Source organism: Apus apus, chromosome 3 (genome assembly GCF_020740795.1).
Source record: "Apus apus isolate bApuApu2 chromosome 3, bApuApu2.pri.cur, whole genome shotgun sequence".
Lineage (NCBI taxonomy): Eukaryota > Metazoa > Chordata > Aves > Apodiformes > Apodidae > Apus > Apus apus.
The window spans coordinates 74,084,346-74,101,483 of NC_067284.1; the positions used below are offsets into that span (position 1 = coordinate 74,084,346).

Consider the following 17,138-nt stretch of genomic DNA (forward strand, 5'->3'; position numbering starts at 1 on the left):
CTGGTGTTAAACTCCCTGCCAGTGGGGGACTGGGAATTATGCTCTCCAGCCTGTGCGCATTCTTGGTTCAAGCTGGCAACTTGAGGTTGGCTGTGGTCAGTTGTATGTTTGTCTTGTGTGCTTCTCATGCACATACCCTCCACTGCATCAACCACTCTGGTGTTTTGTTTTTTTTAGAACAACACAGTCATTAAGTGGAGCCTGTTGGGAGAGATTTGTTCTGCTTTAGAAGTGGGATTCCTTTCTCTTTGTAAGCTCCCAGATGATTCTTAATGCTATTACTTTTGATTATATTATACCAGGTTAATTTCCCTTCTGTAAGGAAAACCAAGAGGAACTTCACTTTAGCAGGGTGGGGTTTTTTTATTATCTGGTATGTTTCAGGGCTTTAGACTCTAAGGGTGACTGGACCCTTTAGGACCTGGGCAGTTCTGCCTGCAGTTTGCTGGCAGTACTCAGTTAACAAGTAGCAGTGTGATGAGAAAGGCAAAGATTTTTTTTCTCTATCTGTAATATTTTCTTCTGCTAGTTTCTTTCATGTTTAATCTCCCTCAAAGTGTTAAACTTTACACTTGGTTCTCCTTAAATACCGTCTGGTTATTCTTCACAAGCTCATCTTTACTTACTGGAGATTGATGTGAAATCAAATGCATGGGGAAGTTTGTCCATGTTTCCATCTGGCACAGTAGGAGTCCTTAGCCTGACAGAAGGCATGTCTGGTGCTGGAACTGAAGGATCCAGGTGTAAGACTGAGATCCTCAACAACAGGTGGCTGCTGTCTTTGAACTTCAGATCTGATGCATTTCCTGAAGAAAGACTGGAGGTCGGTTAGGTACCTGTCCTTTGTTTTCTGATTTGTTTTGTGCCATGGATTGTAAATACTCACATGTCTATGTGAACTGGAGATTTTAATTTTGCATGTTAAGGTACAGAGTGTACAGGGCACAGTCCTGGGCATCCCATTCAAGCTGACTGAGCTTGAGCAGGGGCATGAGCTAGAAGATACCAAGAGGTCTCTTCCAGTCTAAACAGTCCTATGATTCATATGCTGTCAATGAAGCCAGGATCTAGTAGGATCTTTGACATGGAGATCAAGTTTTCTGTTATTGCAGTGCCACAATTCTGAGTTTGTGAGGCAAACAAGGCTGTGCTGCCTTAGACAACAGTAAATCTGTGGCTAATATCAGACAGGGACTGTGCAAGGGAAGCTGGAGGCCTGAACACAATACCTCTGTGTTGAGTGGAATGCTTTTGAAGAGAGGAGAGTGTTACTCTTAAAGCCTGGGAAGAGTCAAGGGAGAGAGCATTTATCTCCAACTAGTCAGAGAATTTGTCTTTGATTCCCTGTATCTTTATAGTTTCTGGAAATTCTTGTTATACATACCAACAGTCCTTTCTTTTGAGCTTCCATTAATCTTTGCCTGAATGGTACCTTGCGACAAGGAGTTGCGTGTGTAAAATTTGAACTCTGCAAGATTAATGGTTAGTCTGCAATTAATGATGGTTCTCTTTTAGGGAACATGGGAGCTAGGGTCTCACACATAGGGACTTAGGAGAATTCCTTTTCCATAACCAGGATATAATTTGTGGAAGCGCTTAGTAATAAAAATAGTGTAGCAATACTAAAATAGACCTTGCCAAATGATAAATTAAGGGAAAAGGATAATGTGTCTGAAAGATCTGAAGACCTAGCAGGATGGTATTTGCATGTATGTAATCCACAAAAAATCAGAGATGAGAGGTCTTCTTGAAAGACAGTGCAGATCATGGGACATGAGAGGCAATGGGACTTCTGAGTCTTCTGTATGCATTATTTCATTAATGCATAAAATGCACAATTGCTGGATTTTAAGGCTTTTAATGGTTAGCCTCTGGTGTATATTATGAAAATATTTTGATGTCTGAGGCTATTGTGTAGAACAAGGGTAAAATAAACCAGCGGGAGTAACGGGAGAAACCAAATCTGAATGTTGGGAGAAGTGTGCTACTGGTATGTTCTTCCAAAATAAAAGGTGGATGTCGGGAAGAATGGCTCAATAGGTGTCTTTCATTGCCTTGATTCTGAAAAGCACTTCATATGTTGCTTATAAAAATAATATTTTATTCTAGACAAGCAGGTACTTTTCCTAGGCTAGTATACAGAGGATGATTATCAAGACTGTGAGAGCGCCTTTTATTCATTTAGCCTACCACTTTAATTTCTTTGGGTTGTACTGTAGGAGCAAATCCACGGACTCAGTATCTTTTTGTTTGAAAGAGGTTTCTCTCTTCTCACAGGTACTCTGAGCAAAGCCCCTAGAGAAATGTTGGAGGCCAGTCATAGGGGATTAGTCTTGGGCTGCCTGTGACACTGGAGACAACTTAGCGGAAGAGAGTTATCCGTATGACACTAGGGGCTAGCAAACTTGCTCGTGTACAGGGATGAGCTAATATTTTGGAAGCCCAAGGCTGGTCCTTCAAAATGTCAATCATTGACTCAAATCCAACTCCTATCTTAAATATCTCAAGCCACTGACATTGTGCAGTAGCTCTTTGACCTGCATGTGCTCAAACCAGGACAATGTCATTGCCTCTTTTTTGGAAGCAATGCCGTGTATTGACATTCACATAGTACAAAAGTTGGAACTGGTAGATTCCCACGCAGAGCTGTTAAACCTCACTGAAAACCCTGCCATGTCCAAATGAAAGGTTTTTATGTGGGAATGAGCCACAGTCTAAGGTCAGTACCTCTTGAGTTAGAATTGGAGCCTTAGCTTTTGTAATGAAGACAGGACCGCTGTCTGTCTGTACAGCAGCTAGCACAGTGGCACTTCAGTATCAGCTGTCCTCTCTATGAACTACCATGGCACAAACAAGGTATTATACCTGTTCTGCAGACAACTAGAAGTCTGTTAATTTGGCAGTGTTCCTCAGTGCCAGCTGCCTTTATTAAATGATGCATGTGTGTGGATGTGTACAAGAAAATGGTAGTAGCAGTGGGAAAAACAACCTACTGCATTTACTTCAAGAATATCAGCAATGAGGATAAATCTGTACCACTTTCCCAATTCATCGTTTGACAGTTGGGAAAGTAGTTTAAAGATCAGCAAGTAGAGGGCAATGTAAATTTAAAAGGGCAAAAGGTAGCTTTAAAAAAGGAGAAAAAAGGTGGCAACAGGTTTTTGGGGAAATAAAGCCCCCCAACACAATTCTGGAGGATGATCACAAAATGATGTTGACTTAATAGCTATCAAATTCAGTAGAAGTCAGAATTTCTACGCTATTCCTGTTTTTTTGCATCAGCTGGATTTATCTTTCATAGGCACCTAATTAAGTATGGTCTCTGGGAGGCTGACACACACAAAGGATGTTTCCCTCAGAGCAATGGTGGAGGTGAAATGGATCCATACCAGTGTAATGGTTGGGTGCTGCCTCATCTGCTATAAAAAAACAAGACATAAGACGCTTTTAAAATGGAAACAAAGCATATAAGCTTTTGAAACCTATTGCCATTGGATTCTGTTGTGGGCAAGACTCAGCTAAGAATAACGGGAATGTTTGTTGTTGTTCTAAATAAAAAGATGTAAGGATTAATAAGGTTCATTTTGCAGTGATCATGTTATTCCAGAACAGTCTCTTTTATAAAAGTTTCTTTTGAAGTATTGCATTTTCCTTTGACTCATTTGGTTTTGGTCATTGCCAGAGACACATACTAAGTTGTGTAGCTCAGAGGTTTGATCTAGTAACTTCCAGGTATGCTCTATGCAGTAGAACAGAAGTCACTTGAGGAACAGAGTAGGTATGGTTTCCTCTATGTAGGAAACTCTGCAGCAGTGGAATCTTTCTGGCCTACAAAAGCTTGGTCTCCGATCCCTCGGCTCTTCTTAACAGGAGCTACCAATTTTGTTTAGTGCTAGAACATGTTTTGAGTAAGTGGATACACAGCACGTGGCTTGGTGAAGTCCACTGGCTGATCCAGAGCAAATGTTCCTGGAAATTCCTGATAGAGAAAATATGTGAATTGTTGTTCTCTTGAAGCATTTAAGGATGTTCAGCGGTACTATAAGATTCTGTGCTGATGGGAACAACATAAAGTTATTGCTTACATTTCTGTGAAATCCTGTTTCTTTTATTTCTATTACATTGTTCAGAGTTGTCCTGTAGGAAAACAAGATGAGTCTGTTCTTTGGTGGCTTGAGTGTGTGCTTTCAAAGGAAAAATGTGGGTACAGTTAACATGCTGCTTCCGTTTGTTGGTCCTGTTGACAGGATGTATCTTTCTGGTGGTTGGGTTTTGAAGATTTGGTTGTCCATGTGATGTGGATGTGGCAGGCCATGATGGCTGTAAGCTGTGTGCCTTGGGAGCTAAGGGCAGGGTATGTTTGTTGTGCTTGGGGATGAGATGGCGGTGCAGCAAGGTGGAAGTAGTGGTAGGCTGTGTTTTGCAGTGGGAGTTTGAGGTTGGGAGATGTGTGTGCAGGGAGGTGCTATGGCCGGGTGGGTGCAGTTAGCTGGGGTGGCTGTCTGCAAGATATGACTGGGGGAGGGTGGGGAAAGTGGCTTGGGCAGCAACAGGGCAATATTCAGTGTTCACAATGTAGCCTTTTCTTTCTTCCTTGCCCCCTAGATCTCCTACCCCCCAAGTGATGAGGACAGCGATGATTCTGAGGAAGAGAACCAGGAACTTGCTCAGATCGACAGAGGTAAAGGGATGAGATAGGAGAGCCCTGGGATGCTACAGCTCATTCCATTTTGCTTTTTACTTGTGCTTCTGGAAGAACCTCCTTCTCTGTCCCCCATATACCACAACCTAATCTATGAAATCAGTCACCTTGAAGTCTTCAGGACCTTGCAGGGAGAAGATGGTGTTATCAGATGCTGCTGTCACACTTTTCTTACCAGAGACAGAAATTGTTAACCATATGTGAAGGCTTGAGTGCTGCAGACATGGGGCAGAGAAGGTCTATAATTGGGTCTGAAGCAGAGCTGGGACTAAAAATTTACCTTTTATTTCATGTTGTTGCACCTGTGTCATGTTTGTTCTAGGCTTTCTCTTTCTTGCCATTTTGAGTTTTGACCTTTGCTTTCTTCATTCCCCTGGACACATTGATGAGCTCCCTTTCTCCTGTACTGGTGGTATTGGGCAGCCCTATTCTTGGGTCTAGCTGAGAGTTTTCGACAGGAGAGACAGATGCTCTGCTCTTGTTTTTGTACCTGCAATGAAGCAGCTTAGTGATGCAAGTGAAATCTGTAGTAAATGCATCTCTTGAGCTATACTAAGTCTCTGCCATTTCTGCATGCTCTATGTTCTATCATTGTTTAACCAAATTCAAGTGGACTCTTATGCAAAGGCAGAAGTTGTTAAATTCCCGACCCATAGGACATGTCCTGTGGAAATTCAAACCCCTGTTCCATGCGCTTGTCAAAGAAAGCTCAGCAGAGCAGGTGGAGCATGCCCAGCTTATGGCTTTTGTATGACAAGCCTGGTAACAGAAAAGAGGACTTTTGCCTTCAGAAACCTCTATTTGCCTTTACTATTTGAACTGCTTAGAACAATATAACTTGCTTTCTTCCTCTGCCCTGAGATCTGGTCACTAGAACTTAGTATTTTTAGCTAGAGGCAAGTGCCTAACAACACATTCATAAGATCATGTCTTCTCCGTTTTCAGGGGATGAGGTGGATGGCAGGTCCATGTTCTTGCTCTGCAACTAGTCTTCTAGGTGACAGTTTGTGGGAGATATCTAACAGTCTGATCTAGCAAAGGTCTGCAAACTTCCAAAGAGGAAGCATTTGGCTGGGGAGTGTTTCTTCTGGGGAAGAAAAGGTGGGAAAACAGCTCAACAAGTTCGCTTGGGAGGAAATAAAAAAAAACCTCTTTGGGAGAAAGCAGGACCTGATTATTAGGTTGTGGAACATGGATCTCCTCTGCCACTCCTCTATCTCCTTCTCTCACCAGAGAGAAGACGGAATTGTACTTTGACCCCTCTGGCCACTAACCAGCTCCAGAACCAGGAGAACCAATGCTGCAAGGTTCGGGCCCTCTTCCAGGCCAGCCTTGACCGCCACAGCTCAGAAGAGGAGCTGGAGCGCATCAACCGAGAGTTTGCGGCTGAGAAGCGGAAGTGGTCCCAGGTCAGCAGGCTTGCCTGCTGCAGTGACAGCAACAACACCTCCTCCAGCGACGAAGAAGTGAAGAACTTGTGTGCGATGTCCTTCCGGCCTGTGGCAGAGCAGGCCGATGGCCTGCACGCCAGCCCAAGCCCCGTGCTGTTCAGTGCCTCCCCTCCCAAGAGACTCCAGCCCCTTGTGTGCAGCCCAGCCTCCAGACCTCTAATTATCACAAGCGTTGGGGCGGGCCTTGAGCAAGTCATGCCCTGTAAGAGACATCGGCAAGGATATGGGGATAAGGTCAGCAGGCCCAGCCTTGACCTGGAAAAAATGCAGCAGGTAAGGCAGAAAGAACTTGATATGAGGAAAGCAGCACCACTTGAGAGAAGGAGTTACAGGCAAAGACGGAGAAGGGTTATTGAGGCAGGATTCAGTAAATTCATAGGTCTGCTTCTTGTGATCACGTCTTTGGGGCATAATTGGTACTTTTGCTGTCTGTCTTGGATAAACTATGTCTACTTGTAGATACCTCTCTTGAAAGGTAAAGCCACTGCTACTTGAGTGGCTCTTGCTACCCTCGTTAGGAACTGTGCAGGTCATTGCATGACACAGAAACAAAATCACTGGGGTTCACTTTTGTCAGGTTACCCCTGCTGCCATGATCTGACTCATACCATTTACTCCAAAATAAATTAATTGCTTAGGGGTGTAAAAAGAAATGCTTTTCTAATGAAAGTGGTTGTGGACTTGATGATAGCTGTTTTCACACTGCTTGCCCTCCTTGGGCCCAGGTCTCTTTATGCCTTCTAGGAGTTTTACAGCAATGTAAAACAGTGCCTTTTACCTTCTAAACACTTTGTATTAGTAAACTGTTCACAGGCTGCTCCAAATACAGTTTATCTTGATTTTGCAGGACTTTTGTAGAGGCCTAGGTCTGAGGTGTGTAAATGCTAGGAGTTTGCTTCATCTCTGCAGAGGTTGGGAAATGGGGTGTGCCCGGTTCTGGTGAGGTGCACTGCACAGTGCCCATCTGGTGCTTCTCTTTCAGAAGATGTTGCTGTAGAGTTAGTATTTCAGCTGGCTCTTCGTGATTTGTTTTTCTTCTTGCACTGGTGTAGTGTCAGTATGAAAGAGTATCTGCAGACATCTGCTGACCCTGGTAAATTGCAGCAAGTTGAAGACAGTTACTTTCAGTTCTGAATTTCCTCTCATTAGGGAAGAATTTCACTGTCTTTGGTTGGATGTATTAGTTTTAACCTCACTAACAACACCCCCTTTGAGCATACAAGATGAACCTACTAAAATAAAGGACTATGTCTTTATTTTCCAAGATCTATAAAAGCAAGACCCTTCCATTTCTGCATTACATTGCTGCTTGTTCTCAGTCCTGCTGGCAGCATACAACCCATGAATACATAATGCAGAGACTTGTGGTTTCAGTACAGTTTTCCTCACCCTCTCTTTGCCATTCTAGCCAAGTTTCTGCTCACAGAACACTCAAAAGGCCAAGTCTTGCATTTCACATTAACCAAATCTTTCTCTGATACTGACAGACTTTAATTAGTCTCACATCCTAATGAGAGGAGAAGAAAGCTGGTAAGCCTGTGCCCAGCCTTCTATTTTTCAGAGTGCATATGAATAAATGGAGAAGTGTTCCTTTTGGTCCAGGTGCTTTCTCTAATTTGGATCCTGGTTATAGTATCTACCTGCTCTGCCCTAAATTTATTTCAGCAGCGTGTTTGTGAGTGTGTTCGTGAAGGTTAGGGACTAATTTGAATAAGCTTACCAAACCGGTGGGGGTTTTCTGGGAAACCTTGTGAGAATGATTTGCTTTCTGACACTTCTGGATTAATTGTGGCAGAAATTTTTGCAAAATAAGTGGAAATTTGGAGTGGAGGTGTATTTTAAAAATAATGTTTTTACTGCACATATCATTAACACTTCTAGGCTGTGGAATCCCTGTTATAAATATAGGCTATTCACATAGTCGTTCTAATTTGAAAGTGTACTACTTTTTTTTTTTTTTTTTTGAAGGGGAGGTGGAGGATGGAACATGCAAAGTGAAATACAGTCTGAATATTGTAAAGGTTTGGTAGTTTGTATTATTTTTAGTTTGAATTGGTTAATTTTCAGCCAGTAATATGCAGAAGCTTTGTGATGGCTTGTTGCTTGCTACCTGTGCTTGTTTCTGCTACGAAAATCATTATAGAAATTACAGTAATGTTGTAGATTCAGTATTCCACTGACATTTGGATTCCCATGAGCTTAGCTAAAATCAGCAATGTCATTTCTTATAGCATCCATCTGAAACCTGTTTGTTTTTGGTTTTTGGTGGGTTTTTTTCGAGTTCTGGCACAAAATCTTTGTATGAAGCTGAGCAAGTCTGGTTCAGTAACTCCATTCCCCACCTGTAAAATAGGACCAAGGTGTGTGTTTCTTGGTCTGTTTTCATTCTCCAACAAAAGTACCTCTTATTAACCACCTGGGCAGCACTTGGCTTCATGTGTTTTTTAGATAGGTAAACAGTGCAAGTGAGGAATGATAATATTAAACTGGCTGCTCTTAAGACTTCATCTGGATTCTGAACATCAGCTGTTCTTGGTTTGTGAGTCTTACCATGAAAAATTGGTCTGGAGAGTTGTGGTGTGGAGTGGCTCTGTGTTGGGATGCTTAAGCTATTCTTAGGGTTTAACAGACAAGGCAGCTTTTGAAGAAATGCTGTGGATCTGTGGCAGGTGGTTTACAAATGTCTTCCTGTGTTCCAGTGACTTGGTGCCTTTTGATAAGGAAGGGGATCGAATTTGTGAGAGACGAGTTGGTGGCAATCTATGTGCTTTTTAGGCATTATGGAATTGTTGTGCTTCAGCCTTCATGATCTGTGGATACACGGAAATCTCCATCATCTGGGCCTTTCAGCTCAGCCTTCCTCAGCAGGAAAGGCTGCACAGGAGCAGGTTAAAAAAGTCCTGTCATGTTAGGTGCCAGGACATGCCTTTCCAGCTTCATGGGGAAACGTGATTCTGCCTTTCTGTGCCCCAGCCATGAGTTTGAATAGTTTGGTGGGTGTACTTCCCACTCTGGCTGGCTGGTCAGCTGGCCACCCAGCCTCTTTGCTATTGAGGCCATGCGAGGGCAATTCAATGAATGCTTTTCTTCACTCCTCTAAAGGACTAGAAAATTAGCTCAGAAGATTTCTTCCTTTCTTTCCTCTAATTGGGCAGAAATACCCTGGCTTGTGCATCCATGTTGCTGCAGTGAATGCCCTCTCAGCCACCCCTTGATCATGGTCCTTGGACAGCAGTGTCATTAAATGCAGGCCCTGCTGCAAGCTACTTGCTATTTAATGAAGGCTGTATGTGTCCTAGAAAGACACTGGCTGCTGCCACCCTGCTGACCTCAGCAGATCTGGCTTTTTTGGCAGTGCTGAGGGCAAGAGATCAAGGATTCCAAGGACATCCTTTGATAGATTGAGGTGAAAGCACTAAGGGACACAAGGGTCAGCTGAGGTGTAAGGAAGTCCAGGGTGTCACAAAAACTCCTTGGAGCTGCTGAGCTTGTTCCCAGGGGATGAGACTAATTGGTCTTTATATATCATGTATATATCTGTAAACAGATAAGAAGTAAAGGGTCCACCTTCCTGTGCTATTTAGTGGGACAGGCTGGACGTCCTTTGAAAGCTACCTTCAGCAGCTTGAGAAGTCTTGAGCGTAGCATTTGCAGGGAGAGAGATCATAAGACATCTCGCCTGGGGGAGAAGAGCTTTGGGTTGGCATGATGAGCAATCCAAATTCTTCTCATTTATGTGTGAGTAGGTGGTTGGTAAGAAGAGTGTTGTTTTAAAGTATGAGGCAGAGAGTTTGGTTACATGGGTATATTTCCAGTTATGTTATGAAGTCACTGGGTAGCTCTGAGCAAGTTGTGAAATCTTTCTGCTGTGTTTTGCCTGCATGTGTAAGCAGATAATATTAATACCTTTGTCTCATGGAGGCTTAATGCATTATTTAAAATGCTTGGAGATGCTAGGGTGAAAAAGAGAGCCAGCACAGGAGAGAAAATACATCCTGTTATAATATTTTGATTTCTCAGTGCAGTGACTATGCCCTTTTGGTGAGCGAGGAGTTTCAGTGCATAACAGGTGAGTGCAACTTTGTCTTGGCTTGATACTGAAAGTGCCCTAGGTACAGTGTGAGCCCTGTGAGGCTTAGCTGTGCAATATCAAGTCCTTCTGCTGAACGCTTGAGTACTGCCATTTTGGTTGGACTGGGCCTGGTAGGGTGATCAGCACTGAACTTTCTTTGGGCTGATACTGGTTGCACAGCGGTGGCAGGATGGCTCTCGCCATGCATGGCCTAGGACCAGTGTGTGACCCCTGGTACACTGAGGTCTGGGCTTTGGGCTTCTAATGGCTCCAGGGTGAGGTTTCCATATCCTCAGCACAGCTGGGCTTTGCCCTTACCTGTCTTTTCAGGACTTGAAAAATAGCTTCCAGATAGAGAATGTGTGAGCTCACAAATCCCTTTCACTTCTCAGCCTCCAGTTTGAATCCAGACCTTGTCCGTTCCTGGAAATTGTTATCATCTGCCTGTCTGAGCTTGCCTCTGTGCTCAGGGGGTGCTGGAAAACCCACTGCTGATGCTGGTGGTAGTTTCATCAGTCTCTGCCCTGAGCCTTGCTCTTCTGGGCTGACTGAGCGGAGTTCAGGTCCCTGTGCTGAGCATGATGGCTTACACTGTTTCCTAAGGGGGTCAGTGCCAGAACTTGTCTCTCCCAGGTGTGAGGAGTTGGGCCACAGCAGCAGTTCTTTGTCCCCAGGTGCATTAGAGTGTGTGCTGAAGCAATATAGTAAGGAAACTGCTGCAGAAACCAATTGCGCCATGACAGAATGAGAAATCCTGCTTCTGGTAACCTCCTGCAATTGTGCTTTTATTTTTCACCCCCAGAAATGATCTACAGCAGCCGTTCCTCCAGCACAGAAGCCCCTGTCTATCTCACCCCTGCCAGCATTTGGCACTGAAGTAGCCAGCAAAACAAATGCTATGCCTGGCGGCTGTGAGGCAATCCTAGCATGAGAAATTTTGGGGCTGAAAAATGATTGATTAGATTGTCCAGTCTGCCTGCCTGCTGGGATGTAGTTCTGTGGCAGGAGGCTCTGGGACTCAAGACGTGTAGCACGTGAGTGGGCATGGTAGAGGCCTCTCACTCTTTGTGCCTTTGGAGGAGCTGAGAAGATGTTCTCTCCTGGTTTGATGTCTCTTATAAAGACTTTTTGACTCAGTGCCACCTAGTTGATGTCTGGTTTGCTGATTAAGGCATTTATAGTCTGACAGTGACAGAGAAGAGAGAGGGTGGGAAGGAGGGGTGCTGTCTGGGAGGTAGACACAATAGTGAGGGAAGGCATGAGGAACCCCACCCTGCCCTGAGGAGGTGATTATGAGTCTGCCAGGCAGCAGATAACTGTCTCTTTCTCTGTGTCCCCTAAGCGTTCCCTGAATGGTTATCCAACCCATGGAAAAACATGCTGTAATGGAAGTGCTCTTGTGTTCCTGGTACTGGATGAATCAGAGCATAAGAGAGCAGTAACCCATGTAGAACTTGCCCTGGCTGCTTCCTAGAAAGGGTTACATAATGATTTCCTCTTTCCTCAAGACGACAAGTGAGTTGATTGTGTCTTCGCTGATGGCAAGGTTCACCTGCTGCTGTGGTACTAGTTTGCAAATGCCAAGGATAGGATAATCTAGTCCTATTCCTAGGATTTCAGCATCAATCAGTGTGACAGAGGTTATAGCATTCTCACAAAATGGTTGAGGTTGGAAGGGACCTTGTCCAACCTCTCTGCTCAAGCAGGGTCACACAGAGCTACTTGCCCAGGGCCATGTCCAGGCATCTTTTAAGTGTCATCAAGGATGGAGACTCTGCATTGTCCAGAGGCAACTTATGCCAATGCTCAGTCACCTGAACAGTAAAAGTGTTTCCTAGTGTTCAAAGGGAACATCCTCCTGTGTTTCAGTTTCTGCTCATTGCCCGTGGTCCTGGCACTGGATAGCACCAAAAAGCATCAGACTGCATTCTCCCTTCAGTTATTTGTACACAATTATAAGGTCTCCCCTGAGCCTTCTTTTCTCCTGGTGGAACAGTTATCCTCTCCTCTTAGCAGAGATGCTCCAGTCCTTTAATCATCTTTGTGGCCCTTTGATGAACTCTCTCCAGTACCTCCATGTTGCCCTTGTACTGGGAAGCCCAGAACTGGACACAGTACTCCAGGTGTGGCCTTGCTAGTAGAGAAGGATCACTTCCTTCAGCCAGCTAGTAACATTCCTCCTAATACATCCAAGGATACCATTCACCTTCTTTGCAGCAAGGACATGTTGCTGGCTTATGTTCAATCCCAAATCCTTTTCTGTAAAGCTGCTTTCCGGCTGGGTGGCTGCCAGCATATACTTGCGCCTGGGATTGTTTCCCCAGGTGCAGGACTTTGGACTTCCCTTTGTTGAACTTCATGAGGTTCCTGTGCATGTCATCAGCAAACTTGCTGAGGGTACGCACTCTGCCATATCATCCGGGTTGTTAATGAAGATGTTGAACAGGACTGGACCCAACCTTGATCCCTGGGGTATGTCACTAATTGCTGGCTTCCAGCTAGACTCCGTGCCATTGATCACAGCCCTCTCAGCTTGGTCATTCACCCAGCTTTCCATTCACTTCACTGTCTGCTCATCCAGCCTGTACATCAACAGCTTCTCTTTGAGGATTTCTGTTCTGTGTACATTGCTGAAATACAGAATTAATATCTGTGCAAGTCTGCTCCAATTCTGTCCTGCTCCATGACATATGTTTATATTATGTTCACCTTTCAGGTGTGCTGCTAGCAGACTTTCATCCTGGTCGCACATTTCTCCTTGGACCTCTTCCACCATTGTGTCAGCCCTGGCACAGGGTGTGTTGGCTTGTCCATTCCTAGGGCCAAACACTTCTGCTCTTCTCCCTTAAGACCTTCTTTCCTTTTTTATCTGAATGCATTTTTGATCTGTTTTTTTAATGCATGCAAAGGGGCAACAGTTGAAGGGGGAGATGGATGAGTGAGCCACTACATGAGTGTTTCTGCCTGGAAATACTTCTTTATATCTTTTTCCCCTGGGTATCTGCCCATGTGACTTTACCTTCTTTTCCTGGGAGCTTGCATGTTGGAGAATATAGCCATTTGGACTACCGTGGGACCAAAGTACCATGTAAGCTGTCTCCAAGTGACAGCCAGTAGCTAGAACATTTGCTGAAACATCTGAAACCTGTTTCCTGGAGGTGCTGCTTTGAATCATGAGAGAGTGAGGATTAGGTTGATCAGTGTGATTTGGAGTGCACCACAGAGCTTGGTTGAGGAAAAGGAAGTTAAGGGAAGGAAAAGAAATATGGCTGAAGTTTGGGAGAGTATGTGTTGAAGGCAAGAGAGATCTGTGGGATAGGATGGGGAAGAGGAGAGTAAGAATGGATGGAGACAGAGCTAGGTAGAGTAATTTTGTTGTATTAAGATTCCCAAAGGGACAGTAATAGCACCTGGCAGCAGTGGCAATAAATTGTGAGACTGAGGTTAAAGCCAATGGCTTATCATTTAGATTGGCAGGCTTGCTGGCCACCTTCCCAACCCTGCTGTCTTTCTTTTTTCCTCTAAGCTCTAAAGCCTGATAAGAAGGTATTAGACTAAAGCTGATTCTTTGGCTGCAGACCAGAGAGAGGAGATCAAATGGGCATATGGGCACCACTGGCATGTGTCCTTGGGATGTGACTTAGGGAGAAGTCCTAAGTAATACTGGTGATGCTGTAGGTAGGCCTGGAGGGAGCAAATTTGGGGAAGGAAAAAAAAAGGTGTTTCCATGTGAAAGTGGCTGCCAGAATCTCTCAACATGAAAGGACAAAGTTGGGGTCTTGACCTCTAGCATTTTTCTCTGAAAGCACCACAGAGAGTAATTCCAGCTGAACAAGTAGAAGGAAAAGCCCAGTCTGCCGTATCTACTGGCAGTGGTTTGTGGTGGGCTGCCAACAGGCCACAAGAAACATCACTCAGCAAAACGTAGGGTTCCTAACTGTAGCAACAACACAACTGGTCAAAATGGGGTTTGAGGTGGAATGAATAGCAGTCACAGAGTGGGTGCTGCGTTGGATACTCAAAAGTGGCTGTCCCAAGGGTGGCTATCCTGCAGCATACCCTTGTTCTCTCTTGTGTGTTGGCTGTTGCAGTTCCTCTTTGAAGAAGGTTTTTCCAAAGGATGTTTTGTTTTTTTGTTTTGACACAGTACAGTGCAGAAGGATAATGCTGGCACATTCTCTTTCCCACTTTCTGAACTCAGCACAAGTAGTCTTGAGGGCCTGGCATATTAAGAAGTTTTGCTGCAACATGTCCATATTTTCCAGCAAGACCAGTTAGTAGATGTTGCTTGGAAGTGAAGGTCAGGACCTTCCCTACAGTGCTTTCTGGAATAGGGCTGGATTGTCCTTACGTCCCCCAGCCTTGGTGTGCCTGGACTAGGAGGGCTGCCTGGGTTGGGTCCCAATGTGGCTGTTGAGTTGGCCAGATACCTCTCCCTTCCCACTCCTCCCTCAGCATGTGGCTCATTGTGATACAAATATCTCATCGTTGCCTGTGGAGAAAAGGAGCTTGCAGGTGGCTTCACCATATGCTGCCACTGCCCATGTTGTATTTGGTCTGCGGATGAATGGGTCTCTCTTCAGGCGTGATAAGTTACATCTTTTGCTTATGGTAGCAACCTCTGAAAAGGAGAAAGCCTTACAGTTACTACTCTGGAGGATCAGTGAGGTGAGCTTCAGGAGACTGGAAAGGGTAAATGGCTAGTTAGAATCAAGCTGGTTATTCCTCATGTAGTCTAGAGAGTGCCTGATGGTGGTGGCAGTTTGCTTGCTTTTCTGACTTTATTATATAGATTAAGAAACTGGAATGATCAGAAAAGAGGTTAGGCTTTTTTTTTTGTTGTTCCTACCACTGCCACCACTAAATGTTGAATTTCCAGCTTAAGCACATACACAAGTGACCATTCTCTTAGTAGTCAGCATCCACATGATAACAGGGCTTCTACTGGTTAGAAGTCAGATGGTACGAGACTTGAAACACTACACAGAAGTAATGGTAGCAAGGAACAGAAGGCAAGAGCTTATTTTTACCTTTGCTTTCTTCTGGCACTGCTTAGCCCCATATTGCTGAAGTAGGACACCTATCTCATCCTGCATGGCTTGGCCCTGGTGTTTGAGAGGTGCCCCAGGTGTGCTTTGCACCCTGCAGTCTCCCCATGGGGCACAGCCTGTGAGTCAGAAGGAAGGAGGGAGGTGGTAGTGTGGGTTTGGAAACAGAAGAAACAACACAATCATATGATGGTGCAGATGAGCTATTAATGCTGGGCGTTTGTGCTCCAGTTTTGCCACCACAGACTGAAAGCAAGCAGCTAGTCCCAGAGCACAGCTGAGACTTGAAAACGCAGCAGCCATTACTGTTCCATGGGCAGAAGCTGGCTGAACTTTTAAGGCCAAGCCCATGACTAGAGTACACGCTCTAGGAAATGCTGTTTTTTACACAAGTTTTGGTGTAGTGGAATAGCTGGCCTGGCTGTCAACAACACAGCTGGCCCTGGCGTGGGCTGGGGTTTAGTTCTGATTTTTTTGCTTTAGCTCTGAATAGTCTCTTCATTGTTGGCTCATATGAGAACCACACTGCTGGGCTCTGTTCACGCTTTCTTTCAGCCTGTTGATGTCGATGAGAGTTTTGGGCATTGGTCCACAGCTCATCTCACAGGAGGAGGCATTTAATAGAGGCATCTACTTCTCATGTAGGTGGAGACTAAGTTAAACCAGAGCAGATTCACTTCTAAAACTCCCTGTCCTCATCTAGAGCTGTGTTCACAGGTACTCAATGCTTATTGAGCTGCAGTTGGTTTTGAGGAAATGATGACTGGTAAGTTAAGAGACGAACCCTCCCTCTCCAAGCCAAAAGCATATAATTACATTTTTTTTCTAAATTCAAGGTTTCAAAAGCATAGGTGTCCTCACGATCACAGGTAAACTTACAAAAGCAGAAATGAAGATACTCAGGAGAAACCCTATTGAGTTTGCTGGTTCTCCTCATTGAAAATTCTTTTCAATCTCCTGTTGGACTTTGCTTGCTCATACAAAGCAATTTCCATAGGAATTAATTTGCAAAACTGAAGATCCTCTAGAGTGTTAGGAACTTAATGTAGATTCAGTCTGCAGTCATGTCTATGCTAGTGCAAACTGTATATTAAATTCTAAAAATATGCTTGTGTTTTAAAATCCTGGCATATCGTTGCAAGCTGTAGCTTCACCTTCATGCGTTTGATTATGGAAAAAATAGGTTGAGCAGTTAGACAAAGAATAAGACTCTTAATTGCTTTGCAAGTTCCTTTGCAATCTTATTGTAAGCATGCTCATTTTTTGACAGTGTAGGTAACTCGTTTGCCTGCCTTGTGGAGACAGAGATTCCCTATCTTGCATACTGCTTCAGAGGCTCATCAGACACTCCTATAGGCTCTGGTTTGATGATGCGTGGGCTTCATATAATTAAGAAACAAGGAACAGTTTAACAATTCATTTTCCAAATTGCAAAACTGGTGGATCTGCGCAGTTCCTAGTATAGGTAGAAATATCCTTAAAATGGAACCAGTCAGCTGGTTTTCTTACTGTGGTAAACTGACTACACTACAGGTGATGTGGTTTGCAGCTGGGGAAACTGCCATAGGTTAGGGAATGCCCTGGGTTTGTTCAGGAAAGTCTGTTACTGCCGTGGTTTGCTGTTATGTTCAGGAAAGACAGGCAAGCCTCACATAAGAATGTGGTGTACCTGCCTAGATGATAAGACTCTATGTTGAGCATACTTTAATGTAAGTATTGAAACAAGCTGTGGTGCTTTGTTCAGAGCTCTAATTCTACTAGTACAGTGAGTTCATGATGTATTTTCATTGTAGTTCTCAATTTAGTGTGCTATCAAATCAAGCTCTTAACTTGTTTTTGACTTAATATAATTTCCTGTCACCCTC

General features: G+C 44.2%; 1 protein-coding gene across 3 annotated transcripts in view; it reads left to right on the forward strand.

Annotated features, from left to right (window-relative positions):
- LOC127382445 (uncharacterized) overlaps positions 1-17,138 on the forward strand; it is a 59,400-nt gene that overhangs the window by 13,912 nt on the left and 28,350 nt on the right. For all 3 annotated transcript variants that reach the window (XM_051614084.1, XM_051614085.1, XM_051614083.1), the window contains 2 exons: positions 4,606-4,681; positions 5,936-6,426. In XM_051614084.1, the coding sequence (XP_051470044.1) occupies positions 4,606-4,681; positions 5,936-6,426 (567 nt within the window). The remainder of the gene's footprint in view (positions 1-4,605; positions 4,682-5,935; positions 6,427-17,138) is intronic.